Here is a 26716-nt window from a genome sequence, read left to right as displayed (position 1 = left end):
AAACGGTAACTTAGTGGTTGCCAAAAATGTATTCAATATAATACTTTGATATTGACACATTACATTTCTGCATAAACTACTGGGTTACCCTTTAGAGTTACATGTATCATAATAAAGCACATACTGTACTGTTTACGTGTTGAAGTACCCTTTAAAAAGCTGAAATTTACCCCAAACGACAACTTAGAGGTTGCCAAAAAGTGATTAAAAGCAATATTGTGATATTGACACGTCACATCTGTGCATTAATTACTAGAGTACCTTTAAGAAAATTACATATATGGTGATAAAGTACATACTGTACTGTTTACATATCGAAGTACTCTTTAAAGAGCTGAAATTTACCCCTAACGACAACTTAGTGGTTGCCAAAATGTGATTCAATATAATACTTTGATATTGACATCTCATCTGTGCATAAATTGTTAGGTTACCCGTAAGAGAATTACATATATGATAATAAAGTACATACTGTGCTGTTTACGTGTATAAGTACCCTTTAAAAAACTGAAATTTAGAGCCAAACAACAACTTAGTGGTTGCCTAAAAGTGATTCGATATAATACTTTGATATTGACAAGTCTCATCTCTGCATAAATTATTAGGTTACCCTTAAAGGCCTACTGAAATAAGATTTTCTTATTTAAACGGGGATAGCAGGTCCATTCTATGTGTCATACTTGATCATTTCGCGATATTGCCATATTTTTGCTGAAAGGACTTAGTAGAGAACATCGACGATAAAGTCCGCAACTTTTGGTCGCTAATAAAAAAGCCCTGCTTTTACCGGAAGTAGCAGACGATGTGTGCGTGACGTCACTGGCTGTAGAGCTCCTCACATCGTTTACAATCATAGCTACAAGCAGCTAGAGCGATTCGGACCGAGAAAGCGACAATTCCCCCATTAATTTGAGCGAAGATGAAAGATTTGTAGATGAGGAAATTTAGAGTGAAGGACTATAAAAAAAAAAGTTTAGAAAAAAGGCGATGCAGTGGGAGCGATTCAGATTTTATTAGACACATTTACGAGGATAATTCTGGAAAATCCCTTATCTGCCTATTGTGTTGCTAGTGTTTTAGTGAGATTAAATAGTACATGAAAGTCGGAGGGGTGTGGCCATGGGTGTGTTGACCGCGAGTGTCTCTGAGGGAAGTCACGCACCTGCAGCAGGACGGAAACTCTGCTGATGTCTCCGGTAAGAGCCAACTAATTACCACAATTTTCTCACCGAAAACTGCCGGTTGACATGTGGTCGGGATCTATGTTTGCTTGACCGCTCTGTTCCATAGTAAAGCTTCACCTTCGGGAATTTTAGACAAGGAAACACCGGCTGTGTTTGTGTGGCTAAAGGCTAAAAGCTTCCCACCTACTCTTTCTACTTTGACTTCTCCATTATTAATTGAACAAATTGCAAAAGATTCAGCAACACAGATGTCCAGAATACTGTGTAATTATGCGATCAAAGCAGACTACTTATAGTTTGGATCGGGCTGGAAAATAATGTCCGCTACAACCCGAGACGTCAAACGCACGCGTCATCATACCGCGACGTTTTCAACACGACACTTCGCGGAAAATTTAAAATTGCAATTTAGTAAACTAAAAAGGCCGTATTGGATGTGTTACAATGTTAATATTTCATCATTTATATATAAAATATTAAACTGCGTGGTCGGTAGTAGTGGGTTTCAGTAGGCCTTTAAGAGAATTACATACATAATAATAACTGTTTATGTGTTGAAGTACCCTTTAAAAAGCTGAAATTTACTCCTAACAAGGTGGTTGCCAAAAAGTGATTTAATATAATACTTTGATATTGACACATCTCATCTGTGCAGAAATTGTTAGGTTTTCCTTCAGAGAGTTACATATGTGATGATAAAGTACGTGTTGAAGTACCCTTTTAAAAGCTAAAATGTACCCTAGACCAGTGGTTCTGAACCTTTTTTTAATTCAAGTACCCCGTAATCAGAGCAAAGCATTTTTGGTTGAAACAAGGAGATAAAGAAGTAAAATACAGCACTATGTCATCAGTTTCTGATTTATTAAATTGTATAACAATGCAAAATATTGCTCATTTGTAGTGGTCTTTCTTGAACTATTTGGAAAAAAAGATAAAAACTTGTTGAAAAATAAACAAGTGATTCAATTATAAATAAAGAATTCTACACATAGAAGTAATCAACTTAAAGTGCCCTCTTTGGGGATTGTAATAGAGATCCATCTGGATTCATGAACTTAATTCTAAACAATTCTTCACAAAAAAAGAAATCTTTAATATCAATATTTATGGAACATGTCCACAAAAAATCCAGCTGTCAACACTGAATATTGCATTTCTGCATTTCTTTTCACAGTTTATGAACTTACATTTATATTTTGTTGAAGTATTATTTAATAAATACATTTATAAAGGATTTTTGAATTGTTGCTATTTTTAGAATATTTTTGAAAAAATCTCACGTACCCCTTGGTAAACCTTCAAGTACCCCCAGGGGTACGCGTACCCCCATTTGAGAACCAATGCCCTAGACGACAACTTAGTGGTTGCCAAAAAGTGATTCAATATAATATTTTGATATAGACAAGTCTTGTCTCTGCATAAAGTATTAGGTTCACCCTTAAGAGAGTTACATATATGATAATGAAGTACATACTGTACTTTTTACGTGTTGTAGTACCCTTTAAAAAGCTGACATGTGATATTTTGATTTATTTGATTGATTGATTTGATTTATGCACAGACAAGATGTGTCTATATCTAAATAATACTTTGAAATCATTTTTGGCAACCAATAATACATTGAGTTCCAAGAAAAAGGTTTTAGCATATTGACATTAACAGTCCTTTACAATTTAATTAATATCATAAAAATGGCCAACTCTTTCATTTTTAGGACACGATAAAGTCTTAAATAATTTTCAACACATGGTTACAATAACCACCAACATAAGTGTTGGGCCTACACTTTGTTGTAAGATTGGACAGATGAAAGCCCCAGCAGTGAAGGAAATCAATTTCTGTCAGGGCCCTCCCTGACAAAAAGTGAATGCCTGCCCTCATGTTTCTCTGGAGCTAAACATGCTACCATATACACGCTGCTGCTAAACGCTAAGTTCCTGCTCTTAAATGTGTGTGGATGGATACAAATATCAAAAGTCTACAATCAGTATGTGGTCAACAGTGATTATATCAATATATTTTACAAAATACTATTTGAAGACCAAACTACCAGTTTTTGATCATAAAATCTACAGATTTGTATTTTTACAGTCTAAGTCAGGGGTCGGCAACCCGCGGCTCTTTGATCACTCTGATGTGGCTCAGCTGCATACTTTCCGATCCCCCTGATTTTTCCGGGATGTTTCCGGATTTCAGTGCCTCTCCCCGAAATCTGAGGACGTGACGTGATGGTGACGCCTTTAACATCCTCTAGAACATGTCATCACGCCCGCTTTTACTCTATGTTATTTGTGTGTCGGCCGGTCACATGTAGAATGTGGCCTCTGTTAACACACGTAAGTGACTGCAAATAAAAAAATATAATTCACTTCACAAGGCATACTTGCTCGACAGCCATACAAGTTACAATGAGGGTTGTGATATAAACAACTTTAACACTTTTACTAATATGCACCACACTGTGAACCCACACCAAACAAGAATGACAAACACATTTCGGGAGAACATCCGCACTGTAAGACCACATAAACACAACAGAACAAATACTCAGAATCCCATGCATTCCTATTTCTTCCGGGCTACATTATACACACCAGCTACCGCAAAACCCCGCCCACCTCAATGGACGCACGCCCTTAGTATTATTGTTTGGGTGAAAAATAAGCAGACGTTCGATAGAATAGTTGCTCTGAAATTCGGGAGTTTCCCGGAAAAATTGGGAGGGTTGGCAAGTGTGATGCTGTCATGGGCGGCATTCATATAAAACTCGCGGGTAGCACTAACATTAAATTTCATATCAAGGTGAGGGCCGTGTGTCTGAGACCCCTGGTTTATACATAGCACAAAGCAAAAAAAAAAAAAACTCTGTATGCAGTGTTATTTCATTATGAATTTCAAAAGAGTTTTGTGGCTCCCGTTGTTTTCTTCATTTTGTGAAACGGGTCAAAATGTCTCTTTGAGTGGTAAAAGTTGCCGACTCCTGGTCTATGTAAAAACAAAAATCATCAAAATGCATCAGAAATTGTGCCGTAATATCTTGAGGTGAATCTCTATCCATGAATATTAATAATATATTATCCACAGTTACGAGCGGCGATGAAACGAGTTATGACACCGATGATATATAGTAAACATAATACAGCACTTTTTTTTTTTGCTGACAAGTCATGCGAGCAAATGGCTTTCCCACATGTTGCCTATTTTAGAACACAGAGTTCTGCGGGTGCGTGGCTCACGTGAGCTGCAGACTTAAGACCACCCGTGATAGACTTGATTAAAGTTGCTGTGGACAGGAACAATTACTAAGTCTAACAGAACTTAAGATAACATCTTAGGCTTCGGTCCTTCTGACACTTTGAAATATAAAATAAGCATTTTCACCCTGGATCCATCATGGCTTGAATAAATTAAGCGTTTTTGAAGCGTTCATTCATTGACGTATACTGATGAATGATTGCAGCTGAAGTAGTAGGAAGCAAAACTCACCAGTTCGCCAAAATGTTTCATGGCGTACTCCAGCACACCTGACGCAGCTTCTGGCTGTTGCAGTTTGTTGTTGATACTGTGAGACAGAGACAAAGATGTGCTATTAGGGCATCTTACTCAAACAAAATCCATCTATTCTTGATTTATTGACCTTTTTAGTCAAAAAGAGTCATAGCTTTAAGGATACCAACATTCTGGACTGCAATTTGACATTTGTATTGTCTATTACAGTTTTTATGTTGGTAATATTAAAATAGGGCTGGACAGTTAGTCAAATTTTAATTTTGTTGGGATATAACCAAATTTCAATGGTCAAATCAACATCACAACCTGACATTGATTAAACGTCAAAAAGCATGTTGTTTCAACGTTGTAATTGTGTTGTAGAACATCAGTTGAAAAAATGACCAAAATTCAATGGTCAAATCAACGTCACAACCTGACATTGAATAAATGTAGTCAAAAAGCATGTTGTTTCAACGTATGAGTTGTAGAATATAGGTAGGGAAATTACGAAATTTCAATGGTCAAATCAACATCACAACCCAACATTGAATAAACGTCGTCAAAAAGCATGTTGTTTCAACATTGTATGTGTGTTGTAGAAGACCGGTTGAAAAAATGACCTAAATTCAATGGTCAAATCAACGTCGGAACCCAACATTGATTAAACTTTGTCAAATAGCATGTTATTTCATTGTTGCAATTGTGTTGTAAATTATTTTGTTGGGAAATTACCAAATTTCAATGGTCAAATCAACGTCACAACCTGACAATGATTAAGCATGTTGTTTGAACGTTGTATTTGTGTTGTAGAATTATTGTTGGAAAATGACCAAATTTCAATGGTCAAATCAACGTCCATCCATTATCCATCCATCCATTTTCTACCGCTTATTCCCTTTTGGGGTCGCGGGGGGCGCTGGCGCCTATCTCAGCTACAATCGGGCGGAAGGCGGGGTACACCCTGGACACGTCGCCACCTCATCGCAGGGCCAACACAGATAGACAGACAACATTCACAGTCACATTCACACACTAGGGCCAATTTAATGTTGCCAATCAACCTATCCCCAGGTGCATGTCTTTGGAAGTGGGAGGAAGCCGGAGTACCCGGAGGGAACCCACGCATTCACGGGGAGAACATGCAAACTCCACACAGAAAGAATCCCGAGCCTGGATTTGAACCCAGGACTGCAGGACCTTCGTATTGTGAGGCAGACGCACTAACCCCTCTGCCACCGTGAAGCCCCCTGACGTTGATTAAACGTTGTCAAAAAGCATGTTGTTACAACTTTGTATTTGTATTGTAGAATACCGGTTGAAAAAAATGACCTAAATTCAATGGTCAAATCAACCTCAGAACCCAACATTGATTAAACATCTTCCAAAAGCATGTTGTTACAACGTTGTATTTGTGTTGTAGAATGACCAAATTTCAATGGTCAAATCAACGTCACAAACTGACATTGAATAAACGTTGTCGAAAAGCATGTTGTTTCAACGTTGTTTTTGTGTTGTAGAATATTGGTTTAAAAAAACAACCGAAATTCAATGGTCAAATCAACTTCAGAACCTAACATTGAATAAACGTTGGCAAAAAGCATGTTGTTTCAATGTTGTATTTGTTTTGTAGAATATTGGATGAAAAAATTACCTAAATTCAATGATCAAAACAACGTCACAACCCAACATTGATTAAACGTTGTCAAAAAGCATGTTGGTTATGTATTGTATTTGTGTTGTAGAATATTGGTTGGGAAATTACCAAAATTCAATGGTCAAATCAACGTCACAACCTGACATTGAATAAACGTTGTCAAAAAGCATGTTGTTTCAACATTGTGTTTGTGTTGTAGAATATGGGTTAAAAAATGCCCAAAGTTCAATGGTTAAAATAATATCACATCCCAATATTGATTAAATGTTTTTAAAAAGCATATTGTTTTAACGTTGTAGAATATTGGTTTAGAAAGGCAAGGCAAGGCAAGGCAAGGCAACTTTATTTGTATAGCACTTTTCATACACAAGGCAGACTCAAAGTGCTTCACAAATACAAAAAAGTGAATTGAAAGAAAAATAAAAGCAAACTTAAAATGCAGACAATAGAAATAAAAACAGTGCGGACGTTAAAAGTTAAAAGATTAAAAGATTTAGCTGAAAGCTAAGGTGAACATAAAGGTTTTCAATCTAGTTTTAAAAGTAGTCAGAGTTGGGAAAAGTCTGACATCTTCAGGAAGTTTATTCCAGCTATTTGTTGCGTAGTGACTGAATGATGCTCTCCCTTGATTTGAGTTTACTCTGGGAACCGCTAACAGATTGGTCTCAGAAGATCTTAGTGATCTAGAGGGCTTATATAGTGGGAGCATATCAGTGATATACTTCGGCCCTAGACCATGTAGTGATTTATATGCGAGCAGGAGGATTTTGAAATCAATTCTCTGATGTACAGGGAACCAATGAAAGGGTTTAAGAATTGGTGTAATGTGCTCACATTTTATGGTCTTTGTTAGAACTCTAGCAGCAGTGTTCTGAACAAGCTGTAGCTGCCTGACAGTTTTTTTGGGAAGACCTGCAAGTAGACCATTACAATAGTCTAGCCCAGTGGTTCTCAAATGGGGATACGCGCACCTCTGGGGGTACTTGAAGGTATGCCAAGGGGTACGTGAGATTATTCAAAAATATTCTAAAAATAGCAAGAATCAAAAAATTCTTTATAAATATTTTTATTGAATAATACTTCAAAAAATATGAATGTAAGTTCATAAACTGTGAAAAGAAATGCAGCAATGCAATATTCAGTGTTCACAGCTAGATTTTGTGTGGACATGTTCCATAAATATTGATGTTAAAGATTTATTTTTTTGTGAAGAAATGTTTAGAATTAAGTTCATGAATCCAAATGGATCTCTATTACAATCCCCAAAGAGGGTACTTTAAGTTGATGATTACTTCTATGTGTAGAAATCTTTATTTCTAATTGAATCACTATTTATTTTTATATCTTTTTTTCCAAATAGTTCAAGAAAGACCACTACAAATGAGCAATATTTTGCACTGTTATACAATTTAATAAATCAGAAACTGATGACATAGTGCTTTATTTTACTTCTTTCTCTCTTTTTTTCAACAAAAAAAGCTTTGCTCTGATTAGGGGGTGCTTGAATTAAAAAAATGTTAACAGGGGTTACATCACTGAAAAAAGGTTGAGAACCACCGGTCTAGCCTACTGGTAATAAAGGCATGTACAAGTTTTTCTAAGTCTTGAGCTGACATGAGCCCTCTAAGTCTTGTTGCATTGTTTAGGTGATAGTGGGCCGATTTTGTTACTGATTTGATGTGACTGTCGAAATGTAAATCAGAATCTAAAATAACCCCAAGATTTCTGGCTTTATTTGAGGTTTTCAGGGACAGTGATTGAAGGTGTTAGATGACTTTAAACCTTTCTTTTATAGCACCAAAAACAATTATCTCAGTTTTATCTTCATTTAGTTGTAGGAAATGTTGGCACATCCAGTGTTTGAAATGACCAAAATTCAATGGTCAAATCAACGTCACAACCTGACATTGAATAAATGTCGTCAAAATCATGTTGTTTCAACGTTGTATTTGTGTTGTAGAATTAATTATAGTTGGAAAATTACCAAATTTCAATGGTCAAATTAACATAACAACCTAACATTGAATAAACGTCGTCAAAAAGCATTTTGTTTCAACTTTGTATGTGTTTTGTTGAATATCGTTTGAAAAATTACCTAAATTCAATGGTCAAATAAACGTCAGAACCCAACATTGATTAAACATGTGTCAACGTTGCAATTGTGTTGTGGAATATTTTTGGGGGAAATGACCACATTTCAATGGTCAAATCAACGTCACAAACTGACATTGAACACATTTTTGCTTCAGCGTTGTTTTTATGTTGTAGAATATTGGTTAAAAATTCAATGGTCAAATCAACATCACAACCTGACATTGAATAAACGTTGTCAAAAAGCATGTTTCAACGTTATATTCGTGTTGTAGAATATTGGTTAGGAAATTACCAAAATTCAATGGTCAAATCAACTTCAAAACCCGACATTGATTAAACGTTGACAAAAACATGTTGTTTCAACTTTGTATTGGTGTTGCTTAACGTTAGGACCTATTCAACCAGTTATCAATGTTGTTTCAATGTCTTGTGCCTGCTGGGAACATCTCCCCAAACTTGTCCCATTCGTTTGTGCTGCAACAATTTCTGTCTAAACTACTGTCGTTATTAACTTTTATATTTTTTATGTGAACATGTCATTTAGAAGCAGCCTCACCACATAACAACGCTAAGAGTTAGACAAAAGATGTTGCGCAGCACACACACAAATGGGACACATTTGGGGAGATTTTGAGCAGGTGGATGACATTATTAGTCATATTTGAGAATAACTTCAAAGCTGTAAGGACACAAACAAAAATGTTTACTATTGCAGTGGTAAGAGTAAACACTTCCTTCATCTACCTGACCACATTTATCAAGAAATGTTGCTAAGCTACAGAGAATGTTGAGCAGTTGGATTTTTGGCAATGTAGGGAATTGTTTTCTAGAGGATGTTTATTGTTTGAAGAAAGAGCCTGATCTGCACACATCTGGAAACACTCCTGTGAAAGGCACCTCCACTAAAAGGCCCAGGAGCGAGTCCTGAGGACTCTACCTCGGACTCCTTCTCAAAAAAGTAGCTTTTACGCAGAGTCGTGGTCACAATGTCATAAAAAGCCTGAATGAAAAGTAACGGCTACAATTAATATTCCCAGCATGCCTTACTTCAGAGGACCCGCACATGACGACACTTAACAGAGTCCTGAAGACCACGGACAACACTCAACTCTTTGATACCTAGATGATTGACATGGACGTTCCATGGTCTTCCTACAATCTGGACTTTAACAGACATATTTGTACAGGAGTGAAGTATTTCATCCCCTCCCAAAAAATATGGCTTTTTCCACTAAAAAATGAGAGCATGCATTTTGATATTTTTCATTTTCAAAACCTTCATAGTATAGAAATGTTTTTAACCCTTCAACTTTTGTCCCACAGGACCCAGAAGTCTGTGATGAGGTGGTGACTTGTCCACCTAAATGCAGATTCTCTGAACCTTTTAATGATATTATGGACCGTAGATGCTGAAATCCCTAAATTTCTTGCAATTGCACTTTGAGAAACGTTGTTCTTAAACTGTTTGACGATTTGCTCACGCAGTTGTGGACAAAGGGTTGTACCTCGCCCCATCCTTTCTTGTGAAAGACTGAGCATTTTTTGGGAAGCTGTTTTTATACCCAATCATGGCACCCACCTGTTCCCAATTAGCCTGCACACCTGGGGGATGTTCCAAATAATTGTTTGATGAGCATTCCTCAACTTTATCAGTATTTATTGCCACCTTTCCCAACTTCTTTGTTACGTGTTGCTGACATCAAATTCTCAAGTTAATGATTATTTGCAAAAAAAAAATGTTTATCAGTTTGAACATCAAATATGTTATCTTTGTAGCATATTCAACTGAATATGGGTTGAAAAGGATTTGCAAATCATTGTATTCCGTTTATATTTACATCTAACACAATTTCCCAACTCATATGGAAACGGGGTTTGTAAAATGTTGTAATACAAAAATAGCAACAACAAAGAACCAAAAAATAAATAAATAATAACTTGGAGTTTACATAATAATGTTCATACCAAATATATAAAAGGGAATATAAAAATAAAAGTATATATTTTTGCAAAAATAAAACAAAGAACCAATGGCCTAAAATATACACATTAGTGTACCAAAGACAAACAATAAGTGACGAAAAAGTACCATCCATCCATTTTCTACAGCTTGTCCCATAATCAATCAATTACGATATGTCGATATAAAGTTTTTACAACTATTTTTATTTTTTGGTCAAAACTCAGTTTTTCAAGTCAAAAACACAAAATATGCAATAATTTCCCCGCCAAAAATTCAAAGTGGAATACTTGGTGTGAAGTAACTTCAGCCCTGAATATGTCAATATTTCCTAACAACATAGATTTTAATGAATCATTAGTTTTGAGCAATGATTGGGGATCCAAAAGGGTGTTGTTCAAATCCCTAGATTAAATTCAGATCGATTGTAAGCCTTTACTTTTTCTTGTTTTGTTTGTTTGTTTGTTTTAAGCCCTTTTTGCAAAGACATATTTGTTTTTCATGACAAAATGCAATAATTTCCCCAAAAAATATTTCAAAGTGGAATATAGATGTGAAGTGGTTGGAGCCTTAAATATGTCAACGATTCATTATTTTTGAGCAATGACAATTTTTTAAGAAAATAAAACAGCGTGCATGGCAGTTTTGTTATTAGAGTCAACATTGCAACTTTTTCTCTGTACATTTCACCTGTTCACTGTTTTATTCTGCTTTTAAAAACTATTTTTTTAGAAGGTATAATCCACACGAGGGCAGTAATTGACTTATCAGTGGGCTGCCCAGTCATCCTGCAAGATTACCTCTGAGAAGAAACCAGAGACACCTGATTTTTTAAGGCAAACTTTGCCAAATTTTAAAAGGGAAAAGTTTAAAAAAAAAAAAATGCAAAAATTACTAAATATAAAATTACTAAATATTTCCTAACATATTTTGGAGTAAAAGTTTAAAATGTAACTCTCAGTCAACTGGCATGTTATTGCATTTCATGCATGGTTAATAGCATGGAGCAACAGACAGTCTTTACATGTTGTAAAAAAAATACTAATATAATGTTCGTGGTGCACAATATGGTATATTTAGAAATAACATTTACCGTAATAATTTTCTGGTGATTATTCAGTGTGAGTTGTAATAATTAAATCATAGCGTTCTGATTTTCATGTGAGAAAAAAAAAAAATTACATTAAAAAAATACATAACGATGTTGACTTTTTGTACGTTTTTTATACGGCAAATAATGACAATATTGAGGTGAATTCAAGTGATGTGGAGTAGCAAGGGGAAGATGACGACAAATGTTTTTATGTTAGTAAATAGCATGATATATACGTATTTCTGTGTATTGCATCATGTTTTGCTTTGTTATCAAAATAACACTTTGGGAGCAGCTGTGTCAAATATATTTTAATGTATTTATATATTTGGAAATTGATTTTTGTAAAAAAAATAAATTGACAAAAAGATCTGTTTAGAAAGACCAATAAAAGCTCCTGTTTCAAATAATTGGAATTTTCTTTCAATGAATTAGTGGTTCAGGCTTTAAAGAAGAACTGCACTTTTTTTTTTTTTTTAGAGTTTCGTCTATTGTTCACAATCATTATGAGAGACAAGAAAACACATGTCTCTTGTTTTTTTTATTTTAAAGATGAGAAAAAACACTTGCAAGATGGGACTAATCGTAGTCATCGTTGTAGTCTTCAAAGTCTCTAAAACAACTTCAAAACACTCCATCCACGTTTTATATACACACTGCAAGTATATATATATATGCATATATAAATATAAAAATGTAGTAACAGACACATTCATAACAATATGTAATATGTACAATATACACACTGCAACTATATATATAATGTAGTAACAGACACCATCATAATAATATGTACAATTTACACATTGCAAGCATACATTATATATAAAAATGTTGTCTTCTTGTATGAAATTCCAAAAAAGTGCAGTTCCTTTTTAAGGAATAAAGATACAGTTTTCATCAGAAGAGACAATGGTGAATACGAGTTGTCTCTCCTGTAGCTACAGCCATCTGGCTGCCAGCTTCCCCCCCCCACCTCCAGGAAGGCCAAAGTAAACATAGCCAGATGACAAGGTTCACACATCATGTTCTCAGCACAGCAGCTCTTAAAACTACTGTCAAGAATCATCACATTCTAACTCAAACCTGCTGAGCTGAAGTCCAACTCCTGAATGACGAATCATCTATCAACCTTATTTGGAACGTGTCCCGAAATCTAATTACTTTCCAGGTGAAATTCCTGCTGGATGTTAGCAATGCGAGTCCTTCACTAAGAGGGAAGAAGAAAAAAAACGATACTGCTCGGTGAAAGGGTTTGTTCGGTCAGTTGACTTTATAATGTCAACAAGGAAAAGTAACCGGAGAGACCATTAGATGTTTTTTAAAAAAGACCATTTTATAGCATATAGCAGCATGTATGAACCCGCAGTGGTTTTCCTAGTACTGCACATCCAGGTTTGCTTTCAAGTTTGAATGGCAAAGACTTGGATTGCAAAAACTTTAGCCACACTTTTGGTCTTAAACGTCCAGGGGTAATACCGCTATACTGGTACGAACCAAGTACCGCGGTACTAACCACTAACAAAAGCTACTATACTCCATTCATCCATCTATCCATCTTCTTCCGCTCCAGTTGAGGGGATCTGGTTTGGTGGCTGCAGGATTAGGTCTCTGCTTTTTTGCAGATGATGTGGTCCCGATGGCTTCGTCTGGCCAGGACCTTCAGCTCTCACTGGATCGCTTTATGGTCGAGTGTGAAGCGACTGGGGTGAGAATCAGCACCTCGAAGTCAGAGTCCATGGTTCTCGCCCGGAAAAGGGTGGAGTGCCATTCCCGGGTTGGGGAGGAGACCCTGCCCCAAGTGGAGGAGTTAAAGTACCTCGGAGTCTTGTTCACGAGTGAGGAAAGAGTGGATCGTGAGAGGCGGATCAGTGCGGCGCCTTCAGTACAAAGCTCTCCATTTACCGGTCGATCTACGTTCCCATCCTCACCAATGGTCATGAGCTTTGGGTTATGACCGAAAAGACAAGATCACGGGTACAAGCGGCCGAAATGAGTTTCCTCCGCCGAGTGGCGGGATTCTCCCTTAGAGATAGGGTGAGAAGCTCTGTCATCCGGGAGGAGCTCAAAGTAAAGCCGCTGCTCCTCCACATGGAGAGGAGCCAGATGAGGTGGTTTGGGCATCTGGTCAGGACACCACTCGGACGCCTCCCTAGGGAGGTGTTTAGGGCACGTCTGACCGGTAGGAGGCCACGGGGAAGACCCAGGACACGTTGGGAAGACTATGTCTCCCGGCTGGCCTGGGAACACCTCGGGATTCCCCGGGAAGAGCTGAACGAACTGGCTGGGTAGAGGGAAGTCTGGGCTTCTCTGCTTAAGCTGTTGACCCCGCGACCTGACCTCTGATAAAGCTGCTATACTGCCTTTGAAAAATACCAGTATCTCAATTTTTCATGGCGCGCAGTGGGCCGAGGCGTGCGTGAGTCAACACACATATAGAGCACAGAGGAGGTCGATTGGACGCATTTTGCCTTCAAAACTAGCGATAGAGGTGACGTAGTTCTTTTAAAAAGATGGTTTGACAAAAACAGACTATCTTTTAATCTCAGTAAAACTAAAATAATGCTATTTGGTAACAGTAGAAGAGAAAGTCAAACACAAATACAAATAGATGGTATATAAATTGAAAGAGTAAATGAAACTAAATTTCTAGGTATAATGATTGATGATAAATTTAACTGGAAATCTCATGTAAATAATATACAACATAAAGTAGCAAGAAACACGTCAATAAAAAATAAAGCAAAACATGTTCTAGACCAGGGGTCGGGAACCTTTTTGGCTGAGAGAGCCATACAAGCCAAATATTTTAAAAAGTATTTCAGTGAGAGCCATATAATATATTTTTTTTTAAGACTGAACACAACTAAATGCGTGCATTTTTAAGTAAGACCAACATTTTTAGAGTATAATAAGTCTCTTATTTTTTTAATAACATTGTTATTATGAAGCTAACCAATATTAAATAAAATACTTCTTACCATTAATGCGACTTCTTGAACAGGTGCGGTAGAAACCAGATGGATGGATTATAATGCATGAAAATGTTTTATATTTTGAACGTTATTTTTGACACTGTGATTACCAGTGGAATTATTCATTACTTATCGTGTCAGCTAAGATTGATCTGAGAGCCAGATGCAGCCATCAAAAGAGCCACATCTGGCTCTAGAGCCATTGGTTCTCTACCCCTGTTCTAGACCAAAAATTACTTCATATTCTCTACTGCTCACTAGTGTTACCATATTTGAGTTATTGTGTAGAAATATGGGGAAATAACTACAAAAGTACACTTCACTGATTAACGGTGTTACAAAAAAGATCAGTTGGAATAATACATTATGTTGGATATAAAGAACATACAAACCCTCTATTAATTGAGTCTAAAATACTGAAATTCCACGACATAGTGAATTTGCAAACAGCTAAAATTATACACAAAGCAAACTATAACCTGCTAGCCAAGAATATACAACACTTCTTCTCAACAAGAGGATAAATATCTTAGAGAAACATGTAATTTAAAACATTTGTATGCACGTACAACACTTAATCAATCAATCAATCAATGTTTACTTATATAGCCCTAAATCACTAGTGTCTCAAAGGGCTGCACAAACCACCACGACATCCTCGGTAGGCCCACATAAGGGCAAGGAAAACTCACACCTAGTGGGACATCGGTGACAATAATGACCCAGTGGGACGTCGGTGACAATAATGACTATGAGAACCTTAGAGAGGAGGAAAGCAATGGATGTCGAGCGGGTCTAACATGATACTGTGAAAGTTCAATCCACAATGGATCCTACACAGTCGCGAGAGTCCAGTCCAAAGCGGATCCAACACAGCAGCGAGAGTCCCGTTCACAGCGGAGCCAGCAGGAAACCATCCCAAGCGGAGGCGGATCAGCAGCGCAGAGATGTCCCCAGCCGATACACAGGCAAGCAGTACATGGCCACCGGATCGGACCGGACCCCCTCCACAAGGGAGAGTGGGACATAGAAGAAAAAGAAAAGAAACGGCAGATCAACTGGTCTAAAAAGGGAGTCTATTTAAAGGCTAGAGTATAAAAATGAGTTTTAAGGTGAGACTTAAATGCTTCTACTGAGGTGGCATCTCGAACTGTTATCGGGAGGGCATTCCAGAGTACTGGAGCCCGAACGGAAAACGCTCTATAGCCCGCAGACTTTTTGGGGGCTTTGGGAATCACTAACAAGCCGGAGTCCTTTGAACGCAGATTTCTTGCCGGGACATATGGTACAATACAATCGGCAAGATAGGATGGAGCTAGACCGTGTAGTATTTTATACGTAAGTAGTAAAACCTTAAAGTCACATCTTAAGTGCACAGGAAGCCAGTGCAGGCGTAATGTGATCAAACTTTCTTGTTCCTTTCAAAAGTCTAGCAGCCGCATTTTGTACCAACTGTAATCTTTTAATGCTAGACATTGGGAGACCCGAAAATAATACGTTACAGTAATCGAGGCGAGACGTAACAAACGCATGGATAATGATCTCAGCGTCTTTAGTGGACAGAATGGAGCGAATTTTAGCGATATTACGGAGATGAAAGAAGGCCGTTTTAGTAACGCTTTTAATGTGTGCCTAAAAGGAGAGAGTTGGGTCGAAGATAATACCCAGATTCTTTACCGTGTCGCCTTGTTTAATTGTTTGGTTGTCAAATGTTAGAGTTGTATTATTAAATAGAGTTCGGTGTCTAGCAGGACCGATAATCAGCATTTCCGTTTTTTTGGCGTTGAGTTGCAAAAAGTTAGCGGACATCTATTGTTTAATTTCATTAAGACACGCCTCCAGCTGACTACAATCCGGCGTGTTGGTCAGTTTTAGGGGCATGTAGAGTTGGGTGTCATCAGCATAACAGTGAAAGCTAACACCGTATTTGCGTATGATGTCACCTAGCGGCAGCATGTAGATGCTGAAGAGTGCAGGGCCAAGGACCGAACCCTGGGGAACTCCACAAGTTACCTTAACGTAGTCCGAGGTCACATTGTTATGGGAGACACACTGCATCCTATCAGTAAGATAAGAGTTAAACCAAGACAGGGCTAAGTCTGACATACCAATTCGTGTTTTGATACGTTCTAATAAAATATTATGATCGACGGTATCGAAAGCAGCGCTAAGATCGAGGAGCAGCAACATAGATGACGCATCAGAATCCATCGTTAGCAATAGATCATTAGTCATTTTTGCGAGGGCTGTCTCCGTGGAGTGATTTGCCCTGAAACCGGATTGAAAGGTTTCACATAGATTGTTAGACGCTAAGTGTTCATTTAACTGCTACGCAACAATTTTTTCAAGGATTTTTGAAATAAAGGGAAGGTGAGACACCGGTCGGTAGTTTACCATGAGGTCAGGATCGAGGTTAGGTCTTTTAAGAAGAGGATGAATAACCACTTTTTTGAATGCTAGGGGAACAGTGCCCGAGGAGAGTGATACGTTTATAATATTTAGCACTGATGTACCTAATAATACAAAGAGCTCCTTGATCAGTTTCCCAGGAAGAGGGTCAAGTAAGCATGTTGTCTATTTTATTCCATTTACACGTTGTAACAATTCCTCTAATGTTATTTCCTCAAAACGAGAGAAACTATTTTGGAGGGCAGTATCCGCCGTATATACCATCGTATCAGTGTTAATAGAACCCCGTTGTAGCTGGGACGCATTGTCTTTAATATCCTTTCTAATGACTTCAATTTTCTTACTAAAGAAGTGCATAAAGTCATCAGCTTAGTGGGTGGAGCTACTGGAAGGGGTCCCTTGTTGGGTTAGCGATGCTACCGTACTAAACAAAAATTTAGGATCGTTTTTATTACGGTGGATGAGATTTGAGTAATATTTAGCTTTAGCTAAGGTAAGCATGCGTTTATAAGTTATTAAACCATCACTCAATGCTTGATGGTGCACCTCAAGTTTAGTCGTGCGCCATTTGCGTTCCAGCTTTCTACATAATAATTTCTGAGCTCTAGTTTCTTCTGTAAACCACGGGGTGCGCTTTTTTGGAGCCTTTTTTAACTTTAGTGGTGCTATGTTATCAATGGTTTCGCGCAGGGTGTCGTTAAAGTTGTTAGTGAGGTTATCAATAGAGCCCACATACTTTGGGAATGGTGCCATTACCGAGGGCAGTAGGTCAGTAAGAGTTGTCGTTGTGGCCGTATTAATGTTGCGGCTGCTATAGCAGTTATTATTATTATTAATTTGACGAACATGCGTCTGAACCTCGAATTTTATAAGGTAATGATCGGACAATACTTTAGTATATGGGAGTATCGTAACTTTGGAGACGGTGATACCCCTGACAAGCACTAGGTCTATCGTATTACCGTTGCGATGCGTGGGTTCATTTATTATTTGTGTGAGACCACAGCTATCAATTACAGTCTGGAGCGCTACGCACGGTGGGTCCGATGGGGTATTCATATGGATATTAAAGTCCCCCATTATGATTATATTATCGGCGTGTGTCACTAGATCAGCAACGAACTCTGAGAATTCATTGATAAAGTCCGAATAGGGCCCTGGGGGGCGGTAGATAACAGCCAGGTGTAGAGGCAGCGGTGTGACAGACTTCATAGTAAGCACCTCAAACGATTTATATTTATTATTTATGTTAGGACTAAGGTTAAAGTTTTCGTTGTATATTAGTGCGACCCCCCCACCCCTTTTAAGCGGACGGGCAATATGCGCATGTGTAAAGTTAGGAGGACATGCCTCATTTAGCGCAAAAAAGTCGTTTGGTTTAAGCCAGGTTTCGCTGAGACCGATGACGTTAAGATTGTTGTCTCTGATAATATCATTAACTAATAACGTTTTGGGAGACAATGATCTTATGTTTAAAAAACCTATATTATAGGTAGTGGGCTGTTTTAGGGAGTTTTTGATCAAATTATCCGTAGTAGCAATATTAATAATGTTGTGTTTATTATGCCCAGTGCATTTAGTATAGTTACGACCATATCTAGGAATTGATACGACAGGAATTTTCCGATTGTTTGATTGTTGCTTTGATAAACTGCACGCATCATGGTTAGCCACCTCAGTAACGGGGATTTTTCCGATATTTTGTTTGTTGCTTTGATAAACTGCACGCATCATAGTTAGCCACCTCAGTGACGGGGATTTTCCGATTGTTTGTTTGTTGCTTTGATAAACTGCACGCATCATAGTTAGCCACCTCGGTAAAACACATGTCCAACTCTGAAACACTCAAAGCAGAAAAAACTTGTTCTAATTTAACTGACTCCTTACCCAGACCAGTAGTCTCGCATCTTCCATTTAAATCCGTCTTCATGATGGAGGGAAGTGGTGTTCTGTGGGGATTAGCCTTCTGCTTTGTTTTTAGCCCCGCTCGACATCCGCGTTTCCGATCACACCGCTGGCGTTTGCTCCGTAGACGGCCCCCGCTGCTACTAGACTCCGCTGCTTCACGGGCCGCTGGATGTAGCCGCCGACGTATTCCCATGTTAGCATGTTTAGCACGCACGCGTCTATCAGTCCAAAACGGCCCGATATGTCCACATCCAGAAGTGTCTGGCGGTCGTACATGATCACGGAGTGACCACGATGTGAGCCAGCCATAAAGTCTGTGGAATTGTCCGGTATTTCTGCCAAATGTTAAATAAATAAATAATGGGTTGTACTTGTATAGCGCTTTTCTACCTGCAAGGTACTCAAAGCGCTTTGACACTACTTCCACATTCACACACACATTCACACACTGATGGAGGGAGCTGCCATGCAAGGCGCCAACCAGCACCCATCAGGAGCAAGGGTGAAGTGTCTTGCTCAGGACACAACGGACGTGACGAAGTTGGTACTAGGTGGGATTTGAACCAGGGACCATCGGGTTGCGCACGGCAACTCTCCCACTGTGCCACGCCGTCCCATGTTCCATCTTTAGCAGGAGCCCCTCGAGGACGCAGCCCGTCCGGGCGCCGCCATCTTGGAATTTTTTCTTAAGACCTTTAGTATATTAGTATGTGGAATTACATGATGGAATTGATTCAGCAAAGCAATCCAACAATGTACTAATATGATCCACTTCAAGAAACTCCTTAAACTTAAAGTGTTTACAAATTACAAAGATGAAGAACCACAATATCCATCCATCCATTTCCTACCGCTTATTCCCTTTTGGGGTATGCATTCTGACTTTATTTCATCCATCCATTCATGTGACTTTAAGGTTTTACTACTTACGTATAAAATACTAATAAAATACTACACGGTCTAGCTCCATCCTATCTTGCCGATTGTATTGTACCATATGTCCCGGCAAGAAATCTGCGTTGAAAAGACTCCGGCTTATTAGTGATTCCTAAAGCCCCAAAAAAGTCTGCGGGCTATAGAGCGTTTTCCGTTCGGGCTCCAGTACTCTGGAATGCCCTCCCGGTAACAGTTCGAGATGCTACCTCAGTAGAAGCATTTAAGTCTCACCTTAAAACTCATTTGTATACTCTAGCCTTTAAATAGACCTCCTTTTTAGACCAGTTGATCTGCCGCTTCTTTTCTTTTTTCTCCTATGTCCCCCCCTCCCTTGTGGAGGGGGTCCGGTCCGATGACCATGGATGAAGTACTGGCTGTCCAGAGTCGAAACCCAGGATGGACCGCTCGTCGGGACCCAGGATGGACCGCTCGCCTGTGTATCGGTTGGGGACATCTCTACGCTGCTGATCCGCCTCTGCTTGGGATAGTTTCCTGTGGACGGGACTCTCGCTGCTGTCTTGGATCCGCTTTGAACTGAACTCTCGCGGCTGTGTTGGAGCCACTATGGATTGAACTTTCACAGTATCTTGTTAGACCCGCTCGACATCCATTGCTTTCGGTCCCCTAGAGGGGGGTTCAGCATTGTCACTGGCGTCCCACTGGATGTGAATTCTCCCTGCCCACTGGGTGTGAGTTTTCCTTGCCCTTTTGTGGGTTCTTCCGAGGATGTCGTAGTCGTAATGGTTTGTACAGTCCTTTGAGACATTTGTGATTTAGGGCTATATAAATAAACATTGATTGATGATGATTGATTTTCAAAATAACCTTACTCATCTCACCATATGAAATATAACTTTTTACTTCACCCAGTATTATGAACAAAAGTTTTAGCAGCTGTTATGTAGAAGAAAAGGGGTAGGATTAAATAAGCTCTGCTTCTTCCTACTCCTTTTCGAACATGTTGAAAAGAGAAACTGGAAATTGTGATGTATCATGTTGTATGCATGCATGTGTGATGTATCATGTTGTATGCATGTATGTGTGATGCATCATGTTGTATGCATGCATGTGTGATGTATCATGTTGTATGCATGTATGTGTGATGCATCATGGTGTATGCATGTATGTGTGATGCATCATGTTGTATGCATGCATGTGTGATGCATCATGTTGTATGCATGCATGTGTGATGCATCATGTTGTATGCATGCATGTGTGATGTATCATGTTGTATGCATGCATGTGTGATGTATCATGTTGTATGCATGTATGTGTGATGCATCATGGTGTATGCATGTATGTGTGATGCATCATGTTGTATGCATGCATGTGTGATGCATCATGTTGTATGCATGCATGTGTGATGCATCATGTTGTATGCATGCATTTGTGATGTATCATAATGTATGCATGCATGTTCCATAAAAACTCAAACTCAATGCAGTGCAAGTCCTCGCTAGCTAGCTAGCGGCCAACGTTGGTCCAGAGTGCTTTAGCTACTTCTCAATCACTAATCCTGGCCTCCATGGTAAAAAATAAAGTGTGTTTCTTACACGTATTATTATCACTGGAGGACGAGGAACAGATGAACATGCTTCACTACACACAGCAGGAGGATGCAATAGCTAATCGCTAACAACACGCCAGCGCTCCTCAATGTAAACAAATGGGTCTATACAAATATCAACTACTAAAGTCGTATATAGTTGATACTACAACGATTATATAAATTTTATTTACTATCACAAAATCTTTATATTATTTTCCTGGACACATTTGGACTTTGAATAAGACCAATGTATGATCCTGTAACTACTTGGTATCAGATCGAAACCAAAACGTGTAGTATCTCCTAAAACTATAGAATAAGAACTAAGAAAAAGTGATTATTACATTCTAACAGAGAGGTAGATAGGACATGTTAGAACAGGAAGTAAGCAGATATTAACAGGAAATTAACAAGTATATGTACCCCAAAAAGAGAATAAGCGGTAGAAAATGGATGGATGGATGGATGTACGAGGTGATGCAATTCCTGAAGGTATAGCGTGTGAATGCTCCAATGCTGAAGTTTAACTGAACTGCTGACGGAATGTAGTACGAGTGTAAGAATAGTTTGAATGCTGAATAGTTTGAATTTCCAGGAAAAACGGAATTTGGTTTGGAACTTGGGAAAGTGTTAATTGGATGAGTGTTGATGTTGGAATGGTTTGAATGGGTTGAAAAATGTGGGAATTGCAAATGTTTAAAAAATGGACAATTCATTTTAAATGGGGAAAATTTCACTGAAAACTAGTCATTCTTGGAAATCCCAGAATTCCTTAAAATTGTTGAAGGAGAGCACACAGTTTTGAACAGGCTGAATATTTTGAAGTTGGAAAGGTTTGAATTGGATAAAAAATGTGGGAACTGTGGAACTGTGAAGACTCAAATGAGTTACAAAGGTTAGTGTTGGAATTTTTCGAATCGGTCTAGAAATGTTGCAGTAGTAACTTTTTTAATTGAGAAATGGTACTAGGAATTCCAGGAATTTCGGGAAAACCGGAAATTATTTCCTGTTCAAAAAACAACTTTGTTTTTTGTCCTGATTAAGAGGAATGTTTGGACGGTGGAACGGTTGAAGTGGGTTGAAAAACGTGGAAGAAGTCGCCAGAAAAAAGTGGAATATGTTGAAGGTGGAATGTGGAAAAATGTCCCGGAAAACCTGGAATTCTGGGAACCTTTGAAATTATTTAAGGGAAAGCCAACGATTCCCAAATAAATAGATAGATAGATGGATAGATAGTACTTTATTGATTCCTTCAGGAGAGTTCCTTCAGGAAAATTAAAATTCCAGCAGCAGTGTACAGAGTTGAGATCAATTTAAATAAAAGTAAAAAGTAAATAATGGGGGTTTAAATGGAAACAAAATAGAGAAATATTACAATAAGTATAAAAACTAAAAAGCAACAATGGGAATACAAATATAACAGTAAAATAAGAATATAACAAGACAAAGTAGGCAGTAGTGACCATGTTATGAAAACGTATTGCACTGTTATTGTTTTGCATCCCCTGTCATCCTAGTACCCCTCGCCCCCCTCCCCAGAGAGGAGTTGTACAGTCTAATGGCGTGTGGGACAAAGGAGTTTTTGAGTCTATTAGTCCTGCAGTCTAGCACTGAACAGGCTCCTCTGGTTACTGATAACGCTATGCAGAGGGTGACTGGCATCATCCAGGATGCTCACTAGTTTGTCAACAGTCCTCTTCTCTGCCACCGTCACCAGTGTGTCCAGTTTCATTCCGATTGTAGAACCGGCCCGCCTGATCAGTTTCTCAAGGCTAAAATAGGCTAAACAGTTTGAAGTTGGAACGGTTTGAATCGGGTGAAAAATATGGAAAATAGAGCGCGGCAAAATCTGGAGAGGAAGAAGAAGAAATAGATGAATTTTGGTGTAGAAAACGTGTGAATGTTTGGAGCATTCACAGAATCCATCCATCTTCCGCTTATCTGATGTCGGGTCACGGGGGCAGCAGCCCAAGCAGGGAAGATCAGACTTCCCTCTCCCCAGCCACTTCGTCCAGCTCCTCCTGGGGGATCCCGAGGCTTTCCCAGGCCAGTCGGGAGACAGTCTTCCCAACGTCTCCTGGGTCTTCCCAGTGGCCTCCTACCGGTCGGAAGTGCCCTAAACACCTCCCTAGGGAGGCGTCCGGGTGGTGTCCTGACCAGATGCCCAAACCACCTAATCTGGCTCCTCTCCATGTGTAGGAGCAGCGGCTTTACTTTGAGCTCTCCCCGGATGGCAGATCTTCTCACCCTATCTCTAAGGGAGAGCCTCACCACCCGGCGGAGGAAACTCATTTCGGCCGCTTGTACCCGTGATCTTGTCCTTTCGGTCATAACCCAAAGCTCATGACCATAGGTGAGGATGGGAACGTAGATCGACCGGTAAATGGAAAGCTTTGCCTTCCGGCCCAGCTCCTTCTTCAACAACAGATCTATACAGCGTTCGCATTACTGAAGACGCCGCACCGATCCGCCTGTCGATCTCACGATCCACTCTTCCCTCACTCGTGAACAAGACTCCAAAGTACTTCTCCACTTGGGGCAGGGTCTCCTCCCCAACCCAGAGATGGCACTCCACCCTTTTCCGGGCGAGAACCATGGACTCTGAATTGGAGATGCTGATTCTCATCACAGTCGCTTCACACCGGGCTGCGAACCGATCCAGTGAGAGCTGAAGATCCTGGCCAGATGAAGCCATCAGGACCACATCATCTGCAAAAAGCAAAGACCTAATCCTACGACCACTAAACTGGTTCCCCTTAACACCCTGACTCCGCCTAGAAATTCTGTCCATAAAAGTCATGAACAGAATCGGGGACAAAGGGCAGCCTTGGCGGAGTCCAACCTTAACTGGAAACGGCAATGCGGACCAAGCTCTGACACTGAACCTACAAGGGAGCGGACAGCCACAATTAGACCCTGTACTCTCTGAGCACTTCCCACAAGACACGGTCGAATGCCTTCTCCAAGTCCACAGAGCACATGTAGACTGGTTGGGCAAACTCTGATGCACCCTCAAAGACCCTGCCGAGAGTATAGAGCTGGTCCACAGTTCCACGACCAGGACGAAAACCACACTGTTACTCCTGAATCCGAGGTTCGACTCTCCGACGTAGCCTCCTCTCCAGTACACCTGAATACCAGTACACCAGTAGACCTTACCGGGAAGGCTGATATCTACACAATAATGTAGACAAAATAATAGGTTGATAAATGACACAATATGTTACTAAACACGTCAGCAGACTAATTAGGAGTCTTTGTTTGTTTACTTACTAATAAAAGACAAGTTGTCTAGTCTGTTCACTCTTATTTTATGCATAAATTGTTCTTTGATTGCAATAGGAAACATATGTTTAATGTATCATAACATTTTCTGTTCAAATAAAGCATTTATGGTGGTGCTTTTTATTTTGAAAAAAATCTAAATACATTTATATACTAGAATGGGGATAACCCTGGTGTAAAGTCCAATCCTAAAGAATTGCCAAAAAGGATCTTTGGCTCCCAACAATTCCTGCAAGGATTGTGACGACATGCTCCTTCTTTCCATCCGCTAAGTAACATCCAGGCTTTACTGGAAAACCCAAACACGGACTCACACAGACTAATACATTACCGCTAAAAATGTAGGAAAGACGGCCAATTCCCCGGTCTGACGACCTCGGATGTATGCAGAGCAAACCGAGAGCAGGGTTGCTGAAACTAATGTGATTAAGAAAGGAAATGGACTTGATCCTGGAGATTCAGTCTCCAATGCTAAACCCTCATGTAAAACATAACATTTCACTTCAAATACATTTGTAGAAATCCATCAAACGTACAAAGACACTTTTTCAGGTTGTGCTATTCTTGCAAGTCTGCATAAAGGACAGACATACAGTCTTGAGTTTCCAATAATGCTGTCTTGAGTTTCCAATAATTTCTACAACTCTTATTTTTTTGTGATAGAGTGATTGGAGCACATACTTGTTGGTCACAAAAAACATTCATGAAGTTTGGTTCTTTTATGAATTTATTATGAGTCTACTTAAAAAAGTGTCCCAATCTGCTTGGCCTTTTGATTATGAATGACAACACCTGTTGACTTCTGTGAGCTCATTTAAATAGGGCTCATGTGAAGCAGTCATTAGACTTGGTTACAAAAGCAGACAATGGGAAAGTAAAAGGAATTCAGCACAGATCTGAAAAAAACAACAACAAATCATTGACTTGAATGAGTCAGGAAAGTCACTTAGAGCCATTTCAAAGCAGCTTAAGGTCCCAAGAGCAACTGCGCAGACAATTGTTCTTAAGTATAAAGTGCATGGGACAGTTTTGTCACTGCCACGATTAGGAAGAAAACGCCAGCTATCACCTGCTGCTGTGAGGAAATTGGTCAGGATGATCAAGTCTACCGAGAACCACCAAAAAGCAGGTCTGCAAAGAATTGGAAGCTGCTGGAACACAGGTGTCAGTGTCCACAGTCAAGCCTGTTTTGCATCGCCATAGACTGAGAGGCTACCATGCAAGAAGGAAGCACTTGCTCCAGAAGCCACACCTTAAGGCTCGTCTAAAGTTTGCTGGTGATCACATGGACAAAGATAAGACCTTCCCGAGGAAAGTTCTGTGGTCAGATGAAACACAAATTGAGCTATTTGGCCACAATACCCAGCAATATGTTTGGAGGAGAAAAGGTGAAGCCTTTAATCCAAGAACACCAAGTCTACCGTCAAGCATGGTAGTGATAGTATTATTCTCTGGGCCTGTTTTGCTGCCAATGGAACTGATGCTTTACAGAGAGTAAATGGAACAATGAAAAAGGAAAATTAACTTCAAACTTTTCAGGACAACCTAAAATCATCAGCCCAGAAGTTGGATCTTGGACAACAGGACAATGACCCCAAACACACGTCAAAGTTGGTAAAGAAATGGCTAAATCTGGCTAGAATTAAAGTTTTAGAATGGCCTTCCCAAAGTTCTGACTTAAACGTGTGGACAATGCTGAAGAGCCACATCTGAGGTCCTCTACAAAGTTTCTCATAGTCATTTACATTGACATCCCACAGGGTTGTGAGTTTTTCCTTGCCCTTATGTGGGATCTGAACCGAGGATGTCGTTGTGGCTTGTGCAGTCCTTTGAGACACTTGTGTTTTAGGGCTATATAAATAAACATTAATTGACTGATTGATATTTTCCTAAATACCTGTTGGGTCAAATAGCCATATCTACTGTACATTTTTACTGATACTTGTCTTCTTGCCTTTTTTATACTTGACTTCCTTAAATGTTTGGACATAATTACTGCATATATACATATACATATTATATTGAATTGTATTTACAATCTGCAAAGTATTTCAAAACACAGTTTAAACATCACAAAATGCCACAAATTCAGTCAGCTATTTTGAATAATCCGCAGCTATTCCAGTAGATTAATGGTCCTCAACCTTTTTGTATCCGCGGACCGGTCAACACTTAAT

The 26716-nt window shown here is 39.2% G+C and overlaps 1 protein-coding gene across 1 annotated transcript in view; it reads right to left on the bottom strand.

The window, feature by feature from the left end:
* Window positions 1-26716, bottom strand: part of mtor (mechanistic target of rapamycin kinase) — a 294825-nt gene that overhangs the window by 113729 nt on the left and 154380 nt on the right. The window contains exon 29 of the mRNA XM_061889707.1: window positions 4671-4746. Within this exon, the coding sequence (XP_061745691.1) occupies window positions 4671-4746 (76 nt within the window). The remainder of the gene's footprint in view (window positions 1-4670; window positions 4747-26716) is intronic.

This window comes from Nerophis ophidion, linkage group LG27 (genome assembly GCF_033978795.1).
Source record: "Nerophis ophidion isolate RoL-2023_Sa linkage group LG27, RoL_Noph_v1.0, whole genome shotgun sequence".
Lineage (NCBI taxonomy): Eukaryota > Metazoa > Chordata > Actinopteri > Syngnathiformes > Syngnathidae > Nerophis > Nerophis ophidion.
Note: the sequence above shows the minus strand (reverse complement) of the source record. Positions and strands in the feature narration are given on the sequence as shown.